Source organism: Perca fluviatilis, chromosome 11 (assembly GCF_010015445.1).
Source record: "Perca fluviatilis chromosome 11, GENO_Pfluv_1.0, whole genome shotgun sequence".
NCBI lineage: Eukaryota > Metazoa > Chordata > Actinopteri > Perciformes > Percidae > Perca > Perca fluviatilis.
This window is the reverse complement of record NC_053122.1, coordinates 33,401,607-33,419,695: the sequence shown is the minus strand read 5'-3', so window position 1 is coordinate 33,419,695 and position 18,089 is coordinate 33,401,607. Positions and strand designations below refer to the sequence as shown.

Below are 18,089 nucleotides of genomic sequence, written 5' to 3'. Positions count from 1 at the left end.
CACGCCTTAAGCAAACACATATTGCCAGTGTTTAAGCTTTGTGTGAAGTTACACGTAATCTTTGTCTTTCTTGCCGCCCTCTGAATGGTAATCACCGAGGTCGCTTTTGGTGCGGGGCTGAGGTTTGTAAGCAACCCCCGGGTAACTGAAAAGCAAGAGGCAACAGTTGTTGGAGATTGATGCAAGTAAAAAGAGCAAAAATACAAAAAGAAGTTGGAAGAATTATTCAGATCCTTTACTTAATCAAAAGTTCTAATACCACACTGTAAAAAAATACTCTGTTACAAGTAAAAGCCCTGTGTCGAAAATGTTACTTCAGTAAGAAGTATGCAAGTATCATCGTGAAACTGTACTTAAAGTATTAAAAGTAAAAGTACTCAATGCAGAAAAATCCTCACTGGAAACGATCCAAACAGTTGTGTGTTTAATGGGGCTGTGTACTGGCGATACCATACATATCACGATACATGGGTCACGATTCAATATATTGCAATATATTTCGATACTGTGCGTAAGGCGATATATTGGGATAATTAGAAGTATAATTTTAGAAAAACATTTAAAAAAAGACATGATGTGCATAAAAGTCAAAGAAGTTTACTTTAGGTAAACAATTCAGTACAAAGAAAATCAAACTGCCAGTTTGGGATTGTGGTTCACAGGTTCTTAGTGAGCTAATGTTTATATGCTAAAGTAGGCCAAAGGTCAGCCATAGCTACATTGTTAGCTTCTAGCAAAAAGTCAGGCCCTGCTAGGCACTGTTAGGCAAGGACACTAGTGGTGCGTCTCAGCATAGCCATCTAGCGGTAGGGAGTTTAAACACAACATCAACGTCAACCACAAGACATTGTTTCACGTTTATGTTGTGTTTAAACCCCCTACCGCTTAATGGCTACTCTTCTTACAAGAATATTTTGGACGTAATTTTTTTTTTTTAAATCGATTTTGAAAAGTGTATGGATTTTTTTCTTACACCCCTAATGTTTAATGGTCTAATCATTTCAGCTTGACGCGTAGGCCATTATATTGTTGGGAAGTTTAATTTATAATAAAACATGGTATTTTATAAACTACATATGTGTTTTGTGTGCCACTCTAAATGTGTGAGGGGACTCACAGTGGTTTTTCATCTTTCACCATTTCCTTGAATGCCAGTGACTTGAGGATGCCCCCAATGACCAGGACGCCCCCTCCTATCCAGGCTACAAACAGAGCAGGGCCAAACGTGTATCTGGAGGGACAAACCACACAATTCAGCCAAACGAAACCTGTAGGTCCAGCATGCAAATAATATGGAGAAAACACAAGCAAAAATAGTCATCTTTATATCTTACGTGGGTAATCCTCCTCCCATTCCTCCACCAAAGCCTCCCTGCATGTTTCCTCCTCCCATTCCTCCACCATACCCTCCTTGCATGCTGGACATCCGGAAACTGGCCACAATCTGATTGGCATAGATGGAAGCCCCAGCAATGCCACACACACCTGAGAGAAGGGTACAGAGTGACACAGACAGGAAGTCAGTCAGTGTTTTCCCTATGTGGAAGACTTGGGTGCATGTATTTGGCGGGGGTTTAGGGGTGCATAAAAATGCAATTTTGCCTAATTTCGAAAAATTTTTATAACCGTGTGTGTGTGTCTAAAGCAAATAATAAATAACCTAAATAACGCTCAAAAAGCTTAAAGACAAAACTTGCAAAGGAATCCACTGGGGCCCAACTACAATCATTAGATCGGAGGATATTCATTTATGCTCACACGTACATTCTTTTTGCTTAGGTGGTTCCCAAAACGGCTTAATGCTGCACCTTAGCCTTATAATAGTATGGAAAACACGTATTAGTGATTTTACTTCATAAAGAAACTGTTAATATCAAAGAATCAGAGAGGTCAAAGTAAAAAAAAATCTCATATTTTCTGTTTTGTGTAACCATACCGCCGATGATGAACATGATGCCAGCGGTGAGGCTCATCTTGGCCTTGGTGGTGTCCGCCATGCTGTTCATTGTAAGGCAGGTCAGTGAGAACACTGATATGAAGGCCCCGAGGACCCCCAGCACCACGCCCACTATCATCAGGGCTCGCACCGCCTGGAAAGATCCTAGTGCACAGGAAACACATCCTCAGAGACATCCCAAATCACTGATTAGTTCATTGTAGCTTACTGAACCGAGAAGCCCTGCGTTGCTTGGTTACCTTGTTTCAAGCCATTCTAGCGTGGTATAGAAAGCCTGCAGGAAGACTCAGCTCGATTTGTGCCAGTTCTCATTAATATTCAATGAGCTAAGCTGCTTGACTCTGATTGGCTAACAGCTAGCCAATGAGAACCTGGCTATCAGCATCCTTTACCCAGCGCAACTGGGCGAGCTCATGAATAGTAATGAGCTCAGGCAACATGATGTCAGACTGACCAGCTTTTGTAATTGGCCTGATTTCTCCACTTATTTCTTTTCAGTGGCTAGAGCTGACAGAGGAGGTAGCAGTTCATTTTCACATTCACCACATAACACAAACACATATGGACCTAACATATTTCAAAAAGTAAAAACGGTTTTGTGTGGCAGGGCGCCTTTAAGTAGAATTTTCATGTATCTGTAGCCTACTTTACCTTGTTTTTTTTATTTCTGAAAACTTTTACTCCACTCCATTTCCTAAATAAAATGTATACTTTTACTCCAGTACATTTCCCCTAAGCATTTTAGTTACTCGTTACTACAAAATAAAATCAGAATAAATTTGTTACACTGGAAAAAAAGAAGGTTTGGAGAATCATTTATAAAATACAGAAGAAGAATAATGACTGCTAGCGTCATGGAAGCACCAGGTGCAGGCTCTGCCGCCATGGTAACAGACGATGATCACCCCGACGACAGTGGTGATGAAGATAACGTTACACACCTTTGGCCATAAAGTTCATAATCAACTTTTTTTTTTTACTTTTACATTGAATACTTAAGTACATTTAATATCCAAAAATGACTTTTGATACTTGTCATGAAGATAAAGAAATTCTAGTTTCATAAATATCTTTTTCAAATTAAAAAAATATACAGTAAATATCAAATACTTTAAGACTTTTACTCAAGTATTATTCTAAAAGGAGACTTTAACTTCTACCAAAGTCATTTTCTGGTAAGATACTTGGGTCGCACTTGAAGGTATCGACATAATCGTGACATGACACTGTCATAACTATGACATGACACTGTCATGAACGTGTCAAACATAAACAAGTCATAATCGTTTATGACTTCTGTCATTAAGTGTCATTCGGTTTTTGTCATGACAAGTTGACATTGTTTGGGTCGTCTTGATTATGACAACTTGACCTTAATCAAAGTGACATTACCAGAAGTTGTCTTGGTTACGATAAGTTGACATTAAATTAGTTTGGGATGTCTTTGTAATGACAACTTGACATTAACCAGGATGACATTACCAGAGGATGTCTTTGTCATGACAACTTGACATAATGTCATCCTGTTTAATGTCAAGTTGTCTTAATAAGGACACTCCAAAGAAATTTAATGTAAACTTGCGATGACCAAGACAACTTCTGGTAATGTCACTTTGATTAATGTCAAGTTGTCATAATCAAGACGACCCAAACAATGTCAACTTGTCATGACAAAAACCGAATGACACTTAATGACAGAAGTCATAAACGATTATGACACGTTCATGACAGTGTCATGTCATAGTTATGACAGTGTCCCGTCGATTATGTCGATATCTTCAAGTAAAGTGTTACCGATACTTGTACTTTTACTCAAGCATTGCTTTCAAGTACTTTATACAAGACTGACAATGAGACTTATATTTTGCCTTCAGACCTCATATTGCAAGACTTAAATCTTCATAATCTCGGAGATGCTGTCAACATGTATTTATTCTGATAAAGCCACCTCTCCCGCTGCAGGTGTGCTGTAGGAACCTGCCCTTTGCTCGTTGTTTGTTCTGTTTTCTGATAACTGTGTTGACTAAGTCTCGGCCCGGCCGTCCATTAGAATGACCAGAATGCACTGGGGCTAATGCAAATACTGATAGGATTGGGCTTGACACGGAACAAGATTTTGTATAAAGACGACAGAAAGTGAGAGTAAAAGTGATTTTAAAATGTCGTCCATTAAAAGAATTATAATAATAATTTACGCAAAATAGTTGTAAGGAGATGCTTTTCGCTTTTGGCTTCCCTTTGTGAAATTATCTGATTCATCCTCTCAGGTCCTCAAAAACAAAAAGTCCTCACAATTTTTATTTTTTGCACTAAATCGAATATTTTTTTATTTTTTTTTAACCATTCCATTCTTCGTTTTTCCTCTCACGATTTCCCCTGAAATTGCCTTTAAATTAAACAAACTATATATTTGTACACTACATGATGTATGCATTTGTTCCAGAACTTAATTGGCGCTGTTTGGTGCTTTAACTCATTTTTAGAGTTAAAATGGTTCTGGTAGGTTTTTAAAACCAACAGACACTCACTGCTGTTCTCAGCGTCCTTTTTCTTTTACATAATATTTTACAAATATGTGGCAGGAAAGAGATCCAGAGAGAGAAAAAGTTGGCCTTCTATGTTACACGTGTCATGCCAACCAACATGTTGGTCATGCGTGGACCCCATGCAGCTGAATGAGACTTGAGAACCCTCCTGCCTTGTCATTTGAGAAGAAGGCCCTCTTGGATCTTAGCAAGTAGTGAGAGAACTTTCTCGTAGCTCGGTACTGGACTGTTCAGTTACAACTTCCTTAAACGTTGCTACTCGCTGCATCGTTGTCCTCGCGATCAGAGAATTGCTCGGTATCTCTTTTAGGTTTTTATTTCCTCTAAAGAAAACCTCAGGAGTGGCCGTGTTGGCTCAGTGGGTAGAGCAGACGCGCATATACTGAGAGGTTTATACCTCGATGCAGAGGTCCAGGGTTCAAATCCGACCTGATCATTTCCTGCATGTCTTCCCCCTTTCTCACCTAGCTGTCCTCTCAATTAAAGGCGGAAAAGCCCTTAAAAAAAACACTCAGCTGTGGCCTGGACAGTGACGGTCACCTATCCTGGACACAGTTTGTGTTTAATTATTAGAACAGCAATGAACTAAAAGTAGTCTGGATGTAAACAGTCCCTGGAGAAGCTCTGCACGTTGAAATAGAGAGTCTCGTCCTACCTGAGAAGCCCAGGAGGCCGTAGAGCGGGCGGCACTCGGTGAATCCTGAGGAAGCGGTCTCACAGTCCTGCCACAGACCCTTGTAGGTGTACACAGACGTCACCACATCCCCCTGCCTGTCCTTGGCACTCCAGTTGTTCATGGCAGTAGCTGCGGTGAGGGCTGCCGCGCCGATCAAGCCCAAAACGAATCCGCCATTCTGCAGAACTGAAGGCGCCATGGTCGTTTCCTCCCTCGGAAGTTAGGAAATATACTAGTAGGCACAGTGTGTGTGTGTGCGAGCAGAATGGTTTGTGCCCAGTTGAAATAGATACAGAGCCTAACACTTGAACTGTAGCTGCATATGGAATTGAGTTGAAGTTAAGGTGCCAAAGGTGAGCAGGTGTGTGTGGTTTGCGGGCAGAGAATGAAAACGGGCCAAAGTGGCACCTTGTAGTGATGGCGGCGGTTGGGCGGAGGCGGTTGGGTTTCACCCAGTGGGTGACGCAGCAGCATGGGTTGGGCTACCTTGTGCTGAGAGGTGTGTGGACACAGTGGTGATAGGCGTACCTGGCACCTAAACGAGAACTAACTGTTTAAATGTAGATACGGGAAACTGAATCACTGACTCCACAACCGCCAACAGTCGGTCAGTGAGTGAATTATGAAGTCATGTGCCAGGGCCTCACACACTCAAAAAAAACTACGCAGCCCTGCAGAAAGACAAACACGCAAACACACACAGATGAAGCAGAAATGAGTTTGTCACACTATCAGATCTAACACGATGGACTACCAGAGAGGAAGCAATACGAACACAGAAAAAAATATAACACACATGAAAAGTGAAGATGACATTATCCTGGACCGAATGTTAGAGTTCATATCAGGGCTCATGGTGTTACTTTAACAGGACAAGAGAAAGCAGTGAAGAAAAGCCTTTTTTTACGTCCACAGGGGGGAGGTCAGAGGTCAGCTACAGAGCTGCATCCCTGGACCTTTGATTTAAAAAAGAATTGGTGTTTTGCCCGTGGACACTTTGGCAATGTGACATCTTTAAATCTGGCACTCCCTAATAGGGCTGGGCCTGGGCAATATATCGATGTTAAATCAACATCATGATATGTGACTATATCGTCTTAGATTTTGGATATCGTAATATGACACAAGTGTTGTCTTTTCCTGGTTTTAAAGGCTACATTCAAGTAAAGTGATATAATTTTTCTGAACTTTACCAGACTGTTCTAGCTGTTCTATTATTTGCCTTTAACCAATTAGTCATTCTATCCACATTACTGATGATAATTGATCTCAAATGTAATTGTGTAAATATACGTGAAAACACACTAATTATTTGCAATATCAATATGGAGTTATTTGGTCAAAAACATTGTGCTATTTGATTTTCTCCTATACTTTATGAGAACTTTCTCTTGTCCTGGGCTGCCTAAGGTGTCAGGTGAAAACCCTCTGACTGGGGCATCCTGGTGGCCAAGAGTTTAGGATGCTGACCATGGAATTACAACATCCTCGATTAATGTCCAGCCAGGGACGTCGGACGGGGGGGGGGAAGGGGACTGAGTGTTCATCGGTGTTTTAAGCCCCCAATGTCTCTTTCCAGGCAGCGCTGCCTGGAAGACACCTTAAGACTTAAGACACCATTGAGCAGACTGAGCATCCAGGGCCCTCATGTGAGGAGAGCCCAAAAATATGCTAGAATGAATAGCTGTGGATGCGGGGCGGAGCCCATAGAGAATGTCTTTCTACAGGGCCCAGAATTTTGTGCTACGCCCCTGTTGTCCAGCCAGGTTGGCATTTGTTGCATTTCTACTGCGTAATATCTAATAAAGGCAAAAACACCCTGTGGCCATGAACCAAAATGTAGGCCTACTGACGCAGCGTCAGCCGTCAGGTCCTTCCTGTTTATTAATAAATTCTACATCATAGATACAGGTGGAGCATTGCGAGCTGTCATACATGGAGACGAAAGCTCAGTGGTTTCAGTGTGAGGACTCATTCCCTCTTACTAACTTTGAAACAAACAGTGTCTCATACGATTTCCATGATTCAACTTATTCGCCTAATCACTTTGTCAACAGCATGGGGAGGAGAGACGTTTCTTTTCTTCTCTTATCGTACGCCACACACACACACACACACACACACACACACACACACACACACACACACACACACACACACACACACACACACGCACAATGAAACTCATACAGTATCACCAAACATGATGGGACTAGAGAATTTAATTTTGTTATTTGCGTCAGTTCAATGGACTTCTGTTTTTTGCATGACAATAATATCTGTTTGTCTTTCGTGTGAGCCTTTGTTTTACACCTTATCTATCAGCTTGTTTAAATAAGAGCAGAAAACTTATGTACTTCCCCCAGTTATTGTTACAACTGATGTCTGACATAAAATAACATCTAACAAAAAGATTGAGAGAAAACACTGATAATCAGTAGACGTGGAAAAACAAAATGATGATACCAGTAAAGTTATTTCAGCTTCACACCAACACTGGTGACTGAACAGCAACTGACTCATTATCCCAAACTGATGCAGCTGCTCATATACAATGTTTAGACATTCTTTACACAATTCTTCTGAAAAAGTGGTTTTTCAACAACTCAACCTTTTCTTATTGCTAAACAACAGTTTTGATGCCTTCCAGTCAGGTTTTCGACCACACCACAGCACTGAGACGGCTCTTGTTAAAGTCTTTAATGACATCCACTTAAACACAGATAGTGGCAAAATTTCAGTCTTAGTATTACTTGATCTTAGTGCTGCATTTGATACAGTAGACCATGACATATTGCTTGACCGATTGGAAAACTGGGTTGGTCTTTCTGGCTCAGTACTAAAGTGGTTTGAATCCTATTTAAAGAATAGGGACTACTTTGTGTCTATAGGTAATTATATATCTGAGCATACAAACATGACGTGCGGAGTTCCCCAAGGCTCAGTTCTGGGGCCTCTTCTGTTCAACATCTACATGCTTCCACTGGCTCAGATTATGGAAACCAACAAAATAACTTACCATAGTTATGCAGATGACACACAAATTTACATAACCTTATCGCCAGGGAACTATAGCCCAATACAACAATTAAATATGTGCATTGAACAAATTAATGATTGGATGTGCCAGAACTTTCTTAAAGTAAATGAAGAAAAAACGGAGGTGGTTGTTTTTGGAGCAAAAGAGGAACGATTGAAAGTCAGCGCTCAGCCTCAAACGACAATGTTAAAAACAACAGACAAAGCCAGAAATCTTGGTGTAGTCATGGACTCAGACCTAAATTTTAACAGCCACATTAACATAATTAAAAAATCAGCATATTATCACCTTAAAAATATATCAAGGGTTAGAGGACTTATGTCTCAGCAAGATCTGGAAAAACTTGTCCATGCTTTTATCTTCAGTAGACTTGACTACTGTAACGGTGTCTTTACAGGTCTCCCTAAAAAATCAATCAGACAGCTGCAGCTGATTCAGAACGCTGCTGCTTGAGTCCTCACTAAAACCAGGAAAGTGGATCACATCACTCCAGTACTGAAGTCTTTACACTGGCTTCCAGTGCCTCAAAGAATTGATTTCAAAATACTTTTACTGGTTTATAAATCACTAAACGGTTTAGGGCCAAAATACATTTCTGATCTGCTACTACACTATGACCCACCCAGACCTCTCAGGTCGTCTGGGACAGGTCTACTTGTTGTCCCCAGAGTCAGAACTAAACAGGGGAAGCAGCGTTCAGTTTTATGTGCTCCACATATCTGGAACAAACTCCCAGAAACCTGCAGGTCCGCTGCAACTCTCAGTTCTTTTAAATCTAAGCTAAAGACCTATCTTTTTGATGTTGCTTTTCTTTAAATAATCTATTTTATTAACTTTAATTTCTTATACTGCACTGTAACTTTTATTCTTATACTGCACTATCAATTTTATTCTTGTTTTAATTTGTTTATTAATGTTTTAAAATTGTTTTAAATTGTTTTCTAACTGCTCTTTAATGTTTTATGTAAAGCACTTTGAATTGCCCTGTTGCTGAAATGTGCTATACAAATAAAGCTGCCTTTCCTTGCCTTGCCTTGAAAAAAACAGATTCCAAAGGAGAAAAAAAAAACTCAAATTATAAGACAATATTTAAGGAAAACATTTATTATTTCCACTTTAAAAAAAAAACACACCTACATACTGAGACTGGTGTCCTGGGAGTCAAACTGTCCAAATGTAAGAATGTATGAATAATGGCTATTTAGGCCTGGATAAATATATATCAAAAACACACATTGGCTCGTGCAGGCTTCCTCTGCCCTCTTATATCCACCACCAGCTTGATGTTTATCTGACTTACAGTAACACAGAGGTCACTTCGCCTGTTGAGATTGATCAATTCTTTAAAAAAAAAAGTTATGCGTGGGCCTCCTGCATTGTACATTTGACTGGCTTGAATTTATGTTTTTGTCCAAAAAATAGCATCTTCTCTAAATCTTTACTCTGCATCCCCATGGACTACCGAGTAAGACTGCTCAGCAGCAGGCAATCACAATCAGAATACTTTATGGATCCCCCTCAGGGAAATTGTTAAATTGCTGTGGCTCACAGTCAGATTAAAGGTACAAATGAGAGTAAGAAAAAAGATGGTCAATAAGTCTATAATGTAACATAGCTACAGTGCAAGAAATAAAAAGTTAAGTAGAAGTAAAGTAAGATAGCCTGGGTTGGAAAAAAAATGATGTTGCTAATCAGCTGTAAGCAGCCATTTATGGCATTTTAAAATGTATATAATATCTGCAGAAACACTAGCCTAATATTCAGTTTTGCTGTGATGTTATGTAGGATGAAAACATGTGTTGTAGCCCAGTTCTTTTTTCTTTTGTCATGTTACGGGGAGGGGGAGATCCTGTGCGCGCAAACTTTCCCCCCGTTGGGACCGCGCAGCTTCAAGTGTATCCAGCGTGTCACACACTGGAGCTAGGGGAAGTGTACGAGTCCATGCCGTTCTTGGCCATCCCTCCAGGGAAGAGAATATAGGCTAACTGAGGCTGTAAACTGGCAGCAGACCAGGCGCTACAGTTACACGGCACCACGTACCCCGGGCTGGAGGACGGGTGGGGGTGGGGGTGGGTGTGGGTGTGCTGTCCGTGGCAAGCCAGACCCCCAATCCCTCCAGTCTGGTATCCGAACGTGTGTGCGCTGTAGGGCAAAGCGCCGGCGGCCAGAGCGTGCGGTATCTCCGCCATCCGCTGGACAGCTCCGGTGCTGAATTGCGCCACCGGCTCCAGCAGCGAGAAGGAAGAGGGGGAGGAGACGGGAGCGAGGAAAGCTCTGGCTTTATCCCCGGGGACAAGAAAGGAGTCCATGGGGAATCCCTTCAAATGCTCCGCCGCGTCCCCAAGTACAGACGGCAGCGGGAAAACGAAACGGTCCCTCTTCAGGAGACTCTTGGCTTTGCGCCGTGGTCTGTACTTGTAGTCCGGGTGCTCCTTCATGTGCTGAGCCCGCAGCCTCTTGGCCTCGTCGATGTACGGCCGTTTCTCGGAGTCGGACAGCAGCTTCCACTCCGCGCCGAGCCTCTTGCTGATTTCAGAGTTGTGCATCTTTGGGTTTTCCTGGGCCATTTTCCTCCTCTGGCCTCTGGACCACACCATGAAAGCATTCATGGGTCTTTTTATGTGATCTAAAGGTTTGGCCATCTCAGGAACTGACACATTCATTAATAAAACACACACACACACACCAGTCCTACTTTAAATCAAGTCACCTCCCCAAGAAGCTCATGCTCCTCTCGTGCGTAAAAGGAAAAAGTGGTCAGTTCAGAAATATTTCCTCTGTCTTTTTGGTAAGGAAACACCAGAACTCGTAACTCCAAATTGACTGAAGCATTTGCACGGAAAAGTACATAAAGCGCAAAGCCTGGGCGCATGAATGGGAGTCACACAGGACCAAGTTGGAAGCTTGTTATGGATGATGCTGGATGTCAACCACTCATCACCACACCACTGTCACGGCGGGCCAAGCCAATGGGAATGAGAGAGAGCACTGTAATCCCTTCACAAAAAGTGACTGTAACATTTCTGAGGGTCTCCCTCCTTCTCCCTCTCCAACAGTTTAGTCTGAGGCAAGGGCAGGCAGGCAGGCAGGAAACTAGCGCAGAGAGTAATCTGCTGCATAACGCACGCAGAAAACTAAAGTCAACAGCCCCCAAACACCTCCTAAAAGAAAGTCTCTACATTTTGTTATTACTGGGATTTTTCATGGTCAACTTTATATTTTCCTCTAATAAAACACTAACAATTAGTACCAGGTTACATAGGTTTTCTTCCAGGAAACTTCCAAGGAAATGATTAGGAAATTACAGATCTGCAAGATACCAGTAATGTTAACTGGTTTATATACCAACATGGAAGTCTAAATGCTGTTTCAAATCCCTCTTCAACCTATACCAGGGATTCAATTCTGGATATTGAATCCTGGTGGAAAATTGAGTCAAAAAGTAGTGCAATCAGGCTAAAATCATCGTTTTTTGTATTGCAGAAAGTTACCCCAAAAAAAAAAAGTTGCTAAAGAAAATACAGAGGACATGACCCTGCCATGAACGAAATAAGATGAAATAGGCCACAGGTTAGGAGGTTTTTTGGTTGCAAAATCCCTCCTAATTTGTACTCTTGTGCTTTATAAAACATGTCCTCAAAACTGACACAACAACAACGACTCATTTAAATTCTTTCCCATGATGCCATGCAGGTTTCTTATATATAAATATGTGTACAAGCGGCTCACTTCTCCCTCCTCCATACTCTACAAAATCAATATTAATCACAGCCATAACTCACTGGCCCTGGTGGACTCATTGGTTGTTAACAGTTTTCATAATTACTATGCCTTATCTGATCAAATATACGCTTCTGCCATCTCGCCTGTTATTGAAATGACATTGATGGAGAAAAAGTCTGGAAATAACTTTAACTAACTCTAAATTATATATAGTAAACTGGCATGTGCACACTGCTACTCAGAAGAATATGTAGGGGCTTATAACAACAGGGGATTACTGTATAGAGTACATACTCAGGAATTCAATACCATCTTTCTGGGTGTCTAAGTGGAAGCTACCAGGCCGCCTCAAAGGCACCCAAAATGGCTTCTACAAAAAGGATTATTACCATGACAGAAGCATGATGTGTTTCCCCGTAGACAGACTTGTGGTGGTTAGTTGAAGCTCTGGGTTTTAGGTTGTGGTAGCGGCGATAAACTTGGATATCAGGGTACCAGCGAGGAGGAGGCCTTTATTTCATTTACCTCCCACAACCAAAGGCGCCGCGGGCCTCTCCAAAGGCAAAATAAATGGACATAAAAGATCCAGTGGTGCATCAGTGGCGGAGATGATAAGACCTTTTCAGAGAGTGTTTTTTTCCTCTGGGTTTCCTCGGAGCTAACGGGCTGGAGGGATAATAAAGTGATTGGCAGCAGGGGTCAGACAGCTGATCTGTCTCCTCATGGCTGTGCTGTTATCTACTGTGCCGTAGTTCCAGGCCTTCACACGCAGGAGGCATCCACCGCCACACAGAGACAATAATTACTTCCAGAGAGGAACCGTGTTAGAGAGTGTTGTATGGGGTTCCGTTTGTGCCAAAATGAAGTCGACATGCTAACTGTCTGTCTATGTGTCGTCGTCCATGTCTATGTGTCTGCTTATTGTCTATGGACGACGACACATAGACAGACAGTTAGCATGTCGACTTCATTTTGGCACAAACGGAACCTCATATCCGAGGAACAGCAACATGAGAGTAGAACTGAAGGGCAGTATGGAGAGATGAGAGTTTTCAGTTGGGGAAAAACACAGAGAGTATGTGTTTTTGTGTACTAGTTAGTGTTTGGTGTGACTTCTAAGTAAAAAGGGCAGAGCATTTTGACTCTGGAGAGATCAGGGGGAGGAAAAAAAAATGGGTAATAAGAAAAACTGCCAGCAGCACAAAATGGCTGTCGTAATCCGGTTATCCCCCGGGCTCTAAAGATACTGGTCCTCTCCTTAGGAGTCTATCTTTTCTTCTTATGTCAAAACTGTCCTCCATGCACTCAGGTGGATTAAGGAGTCACACTGTAGAAAGAAATTGACAGGTACAGAAAGACCTGGGGGTGAAAAGGGAATGAAAGACGACACAGAGAGGCAGGCCGGGGCGCTCGGCCTCGGGGAAGGGTGCCAACGTCTGTCAAGAAAAGAATCTATCAAGTCAACTCCATGCTGGAGGATACAAAACGCTGATGTTTCTTACTAATTGACTGTATTGATTGAGTGAATGCTTACTGCCAGAGCTGATTACGTATCTTGTAAAATGCAATTTCTTTCTTTCTCTGAATGTCTGAAGTGTATTGTTCACTGATGCTGATGCATCAACTGACTCAGGTTATATTGGGTTTAATGGAAGCTCCTCACGAGAGTCCAATAATACTATTAGAGTCGATTGCATTCTGGATAGATTAAATATGCATATTATCTACCTTTGTTGAAAATGACAAAAGGCCGTTCTCCACATTGGCTGTTGCAAGCGTAGAAGGAGAAGCTGCTGCGGGACATGTTGTTATCGACACTGCCCGGATGATTCTTTTTTTTTTTTGACACAAAATGCTAAAAATGACCGAGTTCCAGCTTCTTAATTGAGTGGATTTTCTACTTTTCTTAGTTTTATGTGATAGAGAAGTGTATATCTTTGGATTTGAACTGCTAGTTAAAAAAAAGAATCAATATTAGGATGTCACCTTGGGCTTTAGGAAATTGTGATGGGCATTTTTCTTCATTTTCTGACTTTTTATAGACCAAACAAATAATCGATTCATTGAAACAATAATCAACTGATTCATTGACATTAAGTATAATTGTTAGCTGCAGTCCTATATCATTGTAAACATGATCATTGTTCTTACATGTCTCACTCAGATTAAAAAAAGCAAAGCAGACTTGATGAGATGAAGGACAAGGTCCCTATATGGACATGTGTCCATGTTGATTTGCTGCACATCAGGATAAACCTCAGCATGATTTTTTTTGGAAAATGTTCTCAGTATGAAAACACACATTTATTTCATGAAAATCAATTTGAATGGCGTGATTTCAAAAAAAAAAAGAAGAAGAAACTTAACCTACACTGAGTGCACACTGGAATTATATTACTACTATATAGTGAACTGGTGAATGGGTTTTCTCATCTGATTATGGGGAAAGTTCAGTTGCACTCATATTTCAAATTTTGTCATTTCAGCTCCAAATAAATACACTGAAAGCCCAAAACTACATTGAAGTCTATCAAGAGTTTCTGACACTTCTGAGCAGCCCATTAGGAAACATTTCAGGGGGAAAATCCCCAAGATTTTCACTGCTCTGGGGGGATTTCACTAAATCTTGTGCTTATTCTCATGAGACTTAGGAAAAGTAAAGCGGTTTTAATAGCTTTCCCCCTGACACATTGATGGTGGAATATGCTTCGGCTCTGTGGTAGATAGCTTCAATCCTGAGAGGTTTTGAGAGAGAGAGAGAGAGAAGGAAAGAGATCTGCTGCCTGCCAGTACACTTTTCATAAGGCCCCATCTGAACTAAATTAATACACTTCCTCTAACATGTGAGGATAAACCTGAGGGCCACATTACTGTGGCAGCCCCTATCAGCCGGCTTGTAATACAACCGAGTCAGCAGTCAATGAGATACATTTGCAACCAGGCATTTGTCAGCGACTCAGTGCAGGAGATTTAAAATGTCCTGCAGTAAATTAAGTCCTGCTTGAGAAGTGAAAGGTGCCGGCTAAGCAGGCGGCTGCTTACTCTAAATGACAGACTGGTTAAGGGGGTGATGATGGTGTGGTGATGGAGGGAGGAGGAAACTGAACCAGGGCTAGAAGTTTTTTTTATATTTTCTGATTACAGCGCCAATGCATGTAGAAAAATGTAAATATGGTAGCCCTCAGAGACTGAAAAAGTTATTTCTAAATGCATGACTCCAGCATTTGGATTAAACCTGGTATGTACTGTATATACATGATCATCTACACATTACAACTAACAGCATTTTGCACTGAACTATGGCAGAATATTAAACTGTACACTGCCTTTAGCAGACACTAAAGTGATCTGACTCAGAATCTGTGATATCTCTGAAGGACAGAAGTCAAGCTCAGTAGAGAATGGGCCACTCTTGAGTAGATATTTGGATTCCTTATCTAGTTAAAAGATGCTACCTGAGGTTTATAACCCTGCCGATAGGGAGGAACTCAGCTCTTGGCCTGACCATTGGGGAGAAGTGATTTGTTGTGAGAAACTGAGAATCAGCATGCATAGTGCCTAAAATAATTATACTATAATAATGAAAATTTGGTGATGGATTATCAACATTTGAAATATCATTTAAGTGTTTTTCAGTTACAAGGTTACAAGGTTAGTCAGTCAGACACTGATGATGCAGTGCCGTCATATGCCTCTTTATATTGTCTTTTTAACCAAAAATATTTTGAGGTCGCCCCAAAATGGGCATTGCACTACTAATAATAAAATAAAAGCAGAATATGTTCTCTATTTACATTCTTCAATTCATAATTTTTTGTCAGCAAGTTTCTTGCAGTCGATTTTCTTCTGTAGTTTTAAAGAAATTAAAGGAAACGTGGCTGCCAAGAAAAAGGAAATAACACGAGACGTGAAAAGAAAACATATGGTATGGACCTTTACTTTTATCTCTCTTGCTTTCTCTCTCTGAGGAATGGGATTACAGTATCCATTTGAAAACTGTGAATTATCAGCAACATCTATTCTCATTCAGAGAAACTCATTGCCGTATTAACAGGGCGGGTACAGGGAAAGTGGCAATATTCAGAAATTCACACACTTCATAGCATGAAGTCACTCTGCAAATGACAGAGCATGGCGCCACTAAGAGGCTTATGGAAATAATGGAAATAGTGTAGCTCCTGTGGCGATGATATGCTTGCTGTAACAGAAAAAGGAAAGAGTGGTATTTACTGAGATATCTCCTGGACTCGTGTTAGGCAGAGCAGTGGCTGTCCTGAGCCAGACTGGAGGGAGGGGAGCACAGATGCTCTCACAACAGCAAGCTCAGATAAGCCCCCACTGGGTGAAGACAGAAAGGCATTAAGTGAGCATGTCTGACGCTCCTCCTGAGTCACTGGGCTGAGAATGTGCACAGAATAATTATAGGCAGTTGATTTAGACCAGAACATTTGGCTGTGTTCATTTGTAGGCGTGTTATCCAGCTCTTGGAAATCTGATGGTAACTTTCCCCTAACACAGGTGATGTGCAGTCTAAAGAGACTTACACAATATGTTGTGTGAAAAAGTAGGCAGCCATACTTGAGCTAAAATGTGAGCTTAATGAGACTAAAGTATCAGTTTGATGTAGATAAAAAAGGGACCGTGGGCAGAAAATAACACTAATAGCTAATATATAATTACATTAATAAAGAACACAATAAACAGAAATCCATAATTGTAGTACTGGCAAAGCCCACTAGAGACCAACGTTCTCCAGAGTCTAGATCGTGCCCAGTTGAGCGGTGTCTGCCATAGGTCTATTTTTGCAACATACATTTTTTGATTGATTGATTTGCTTATTTGAGTGTCCTGCACCAGATGGTGCCCAGCCCAAATGGGCTAGCAACCAGGATGGCCATATGACAAATAACTCTGTCTGAATGTTCAAATGGAAAACATGTCAAAACAGTCACTTTCTAAACATATACCTCCAGACAACCAAAACAATAGGGTTCCTCGTTCCTTTTTCTTTTTTTAAATAAATAAATCCTCAAGTCACTGTACATGGGGCAATGAAATTCATCCTCAACAATACCAAAATCCCCAAAAACACTGCTCTTCAGGAATGCTTTTCAATCTGTCAATGAACCTTACCTTAGCACGGGACCTCTGCACTATCTGCTAATTGAATTTTAATATAAGGTTTGTTCTGTGTGGTGAGTGAGCCTCTTTTATTCAAACATAGTTTCTGAGCTTTTGTTTATTCCAGATCTCATCCTTCCATTATTCCTTATGGAGCTTTAGTTTTAGTTTGACTATATGTATGGTACAGTTATTCCTGAAAAATTAAATGTAAATCAGAAAGAGAAAATGTATAAGTGTAAACGTACGGAAAGAGTGCAAGAAATGATTTCTTACTGTGGTAGAAACAACATGGTAAAAAAAAAAACTTGGGCTCGTCCGGGATTTGAACCCGGGACCTCTCGCACCCAAAGCGAGAATCATACCCCTAGACCAACGAGCCACACTAATGTTGTGAAAATATTCCGTAATAGAAGATACTAACTATTCCCGATGAAGAAAATGGATGGGTTATCTGTTTTTTTTAATGTTGTCCAACATCTATTATATCGCTTATTTACTTTACATAGAACGTTCAAATTAGTAGCGAACACAAACTGTTCTGAGTTTCCCTTAACAAAAATGATTAATGGTCAAAGAAGTTCCACTTAACGTTAGGTACTTGAACTAAACACTCTTATTTAAAAAATATTTATTTTAAAATCATTGTGTGGTGGTAAAAAATTTTACTCTCCGAGTCAAGAGGGAGCATTGGCACCATCTTTTGATCAGCTAACGTTACCACTAATGCAAATTCAAAAGTTCTCGGATAAATTAATGGAGCACCTAAGCAATTGCCTGCGTCATTGTATGCTTTACGAAGCTTTTTAGAGGTTCCGCTCAAATTTGATTAACAATACGTTGTATCAAATTGGACAAAAATGATTGGACCCAAAATATACTATAGCCTACTTAGACACTAGCCTATTATCAGGGGCGTAGTCAGACGTCGTAAACATTAGGGGCTCAGCCCAAACCTAGGGGGGAAACAGATGTTCTGGAGAAGAAAAAAAAAGCTGTGATCCTTGAGGCAAGGACAGTTGTTCT

General features: G+C 40.9%; 2 protein-coding genes and 1 non-coding gene across 3 annotated transcripts; all 3 read right to left on the bottom strand.

Moving 5' to 3' along the window:
* Position 1: 1 nt before the first annotated feature.
* cldn18 (claudin 18) lies at positions 2 to 5,621 on the bottom strand. Its single transcript, XM_039816488.1, has 5 exons — positions 5,159 to 5,621; positions 1,937 to 2,101; positions 1,335 to 1,485; positions 1,118 to 1,231; positions 2 to 145 (listed from the first exon to the last, which is right to left on the bottom strand). Exons 1-5 carry the CDS (start codon positions 5,376 to 5,378, stop codon positions 49 to 51), a joined length of 747 nt encoding a protein of 248 aa, XP_039672422.1. The 5' UTR covers positions 5,379 to 5,621; the 3' UTR covers positions 2 to 48.
* A 4,058-nt stretch (positions 5,622 to 9,679) lies between these two features.
* LOC120568799 (transcription factor Sox-14-like) lies at positions 9,680 to 11,008 on the bottom strand. Its single transcript, XM_039816506.1, has one exon. It carries the CDS (start codon positions 10,880 to 10,882, stop codon positions 10,127 to 10,129), a length of 756 nt encoding a protein of 251 aa, XP_039672440.1. The 5' UTR covers positions 10,883 to 11,008; the 3' UTR covers positions 9,680 to 10,126.
* Positions 11,009 to 17,373: 6,365 nt separating this feature from the next.
* Positions 17,374 to 17,445, bottom strand: trnap-ugg. Its single transcript has one exon. It is a non-coding gene; the product is annotated as a tRNA-Pro (tRNA).
* Positions 17,446 to 18,089: the final 644 nt, after the last annotated feature.

Coding starts and splice junctions, on each gene's coding strand:
- cldn18 (XM_039816488.1), bottom strand. CDS start 5,378: ATGGCGCCTTCAGTTCTGCAGAATGGCGGATTCGTTTTGGGCTTGATC. Junction 2,102..5,158: donor CGGCCTCCTGGGCTTCTCAG/GTAGGACGAGAC, acceptor CCTGTGCACTAG/GATCTTTCCAGGCGGTGCGA. Junction 1,232..1,334: donor ATGGGAGGAGGATTACCCAC/GTAAGATATAAA, acceptor TTGTCCCTCCAG/ATACACGTTTGGCCCTGCTC.
- LOC120568799 (XM_039816506.1), bottom strand. CDS start 10,882: ATGAATGTGTCAGTTCCTGAGATGGCCAAACCTTTAGATCACATAAAA.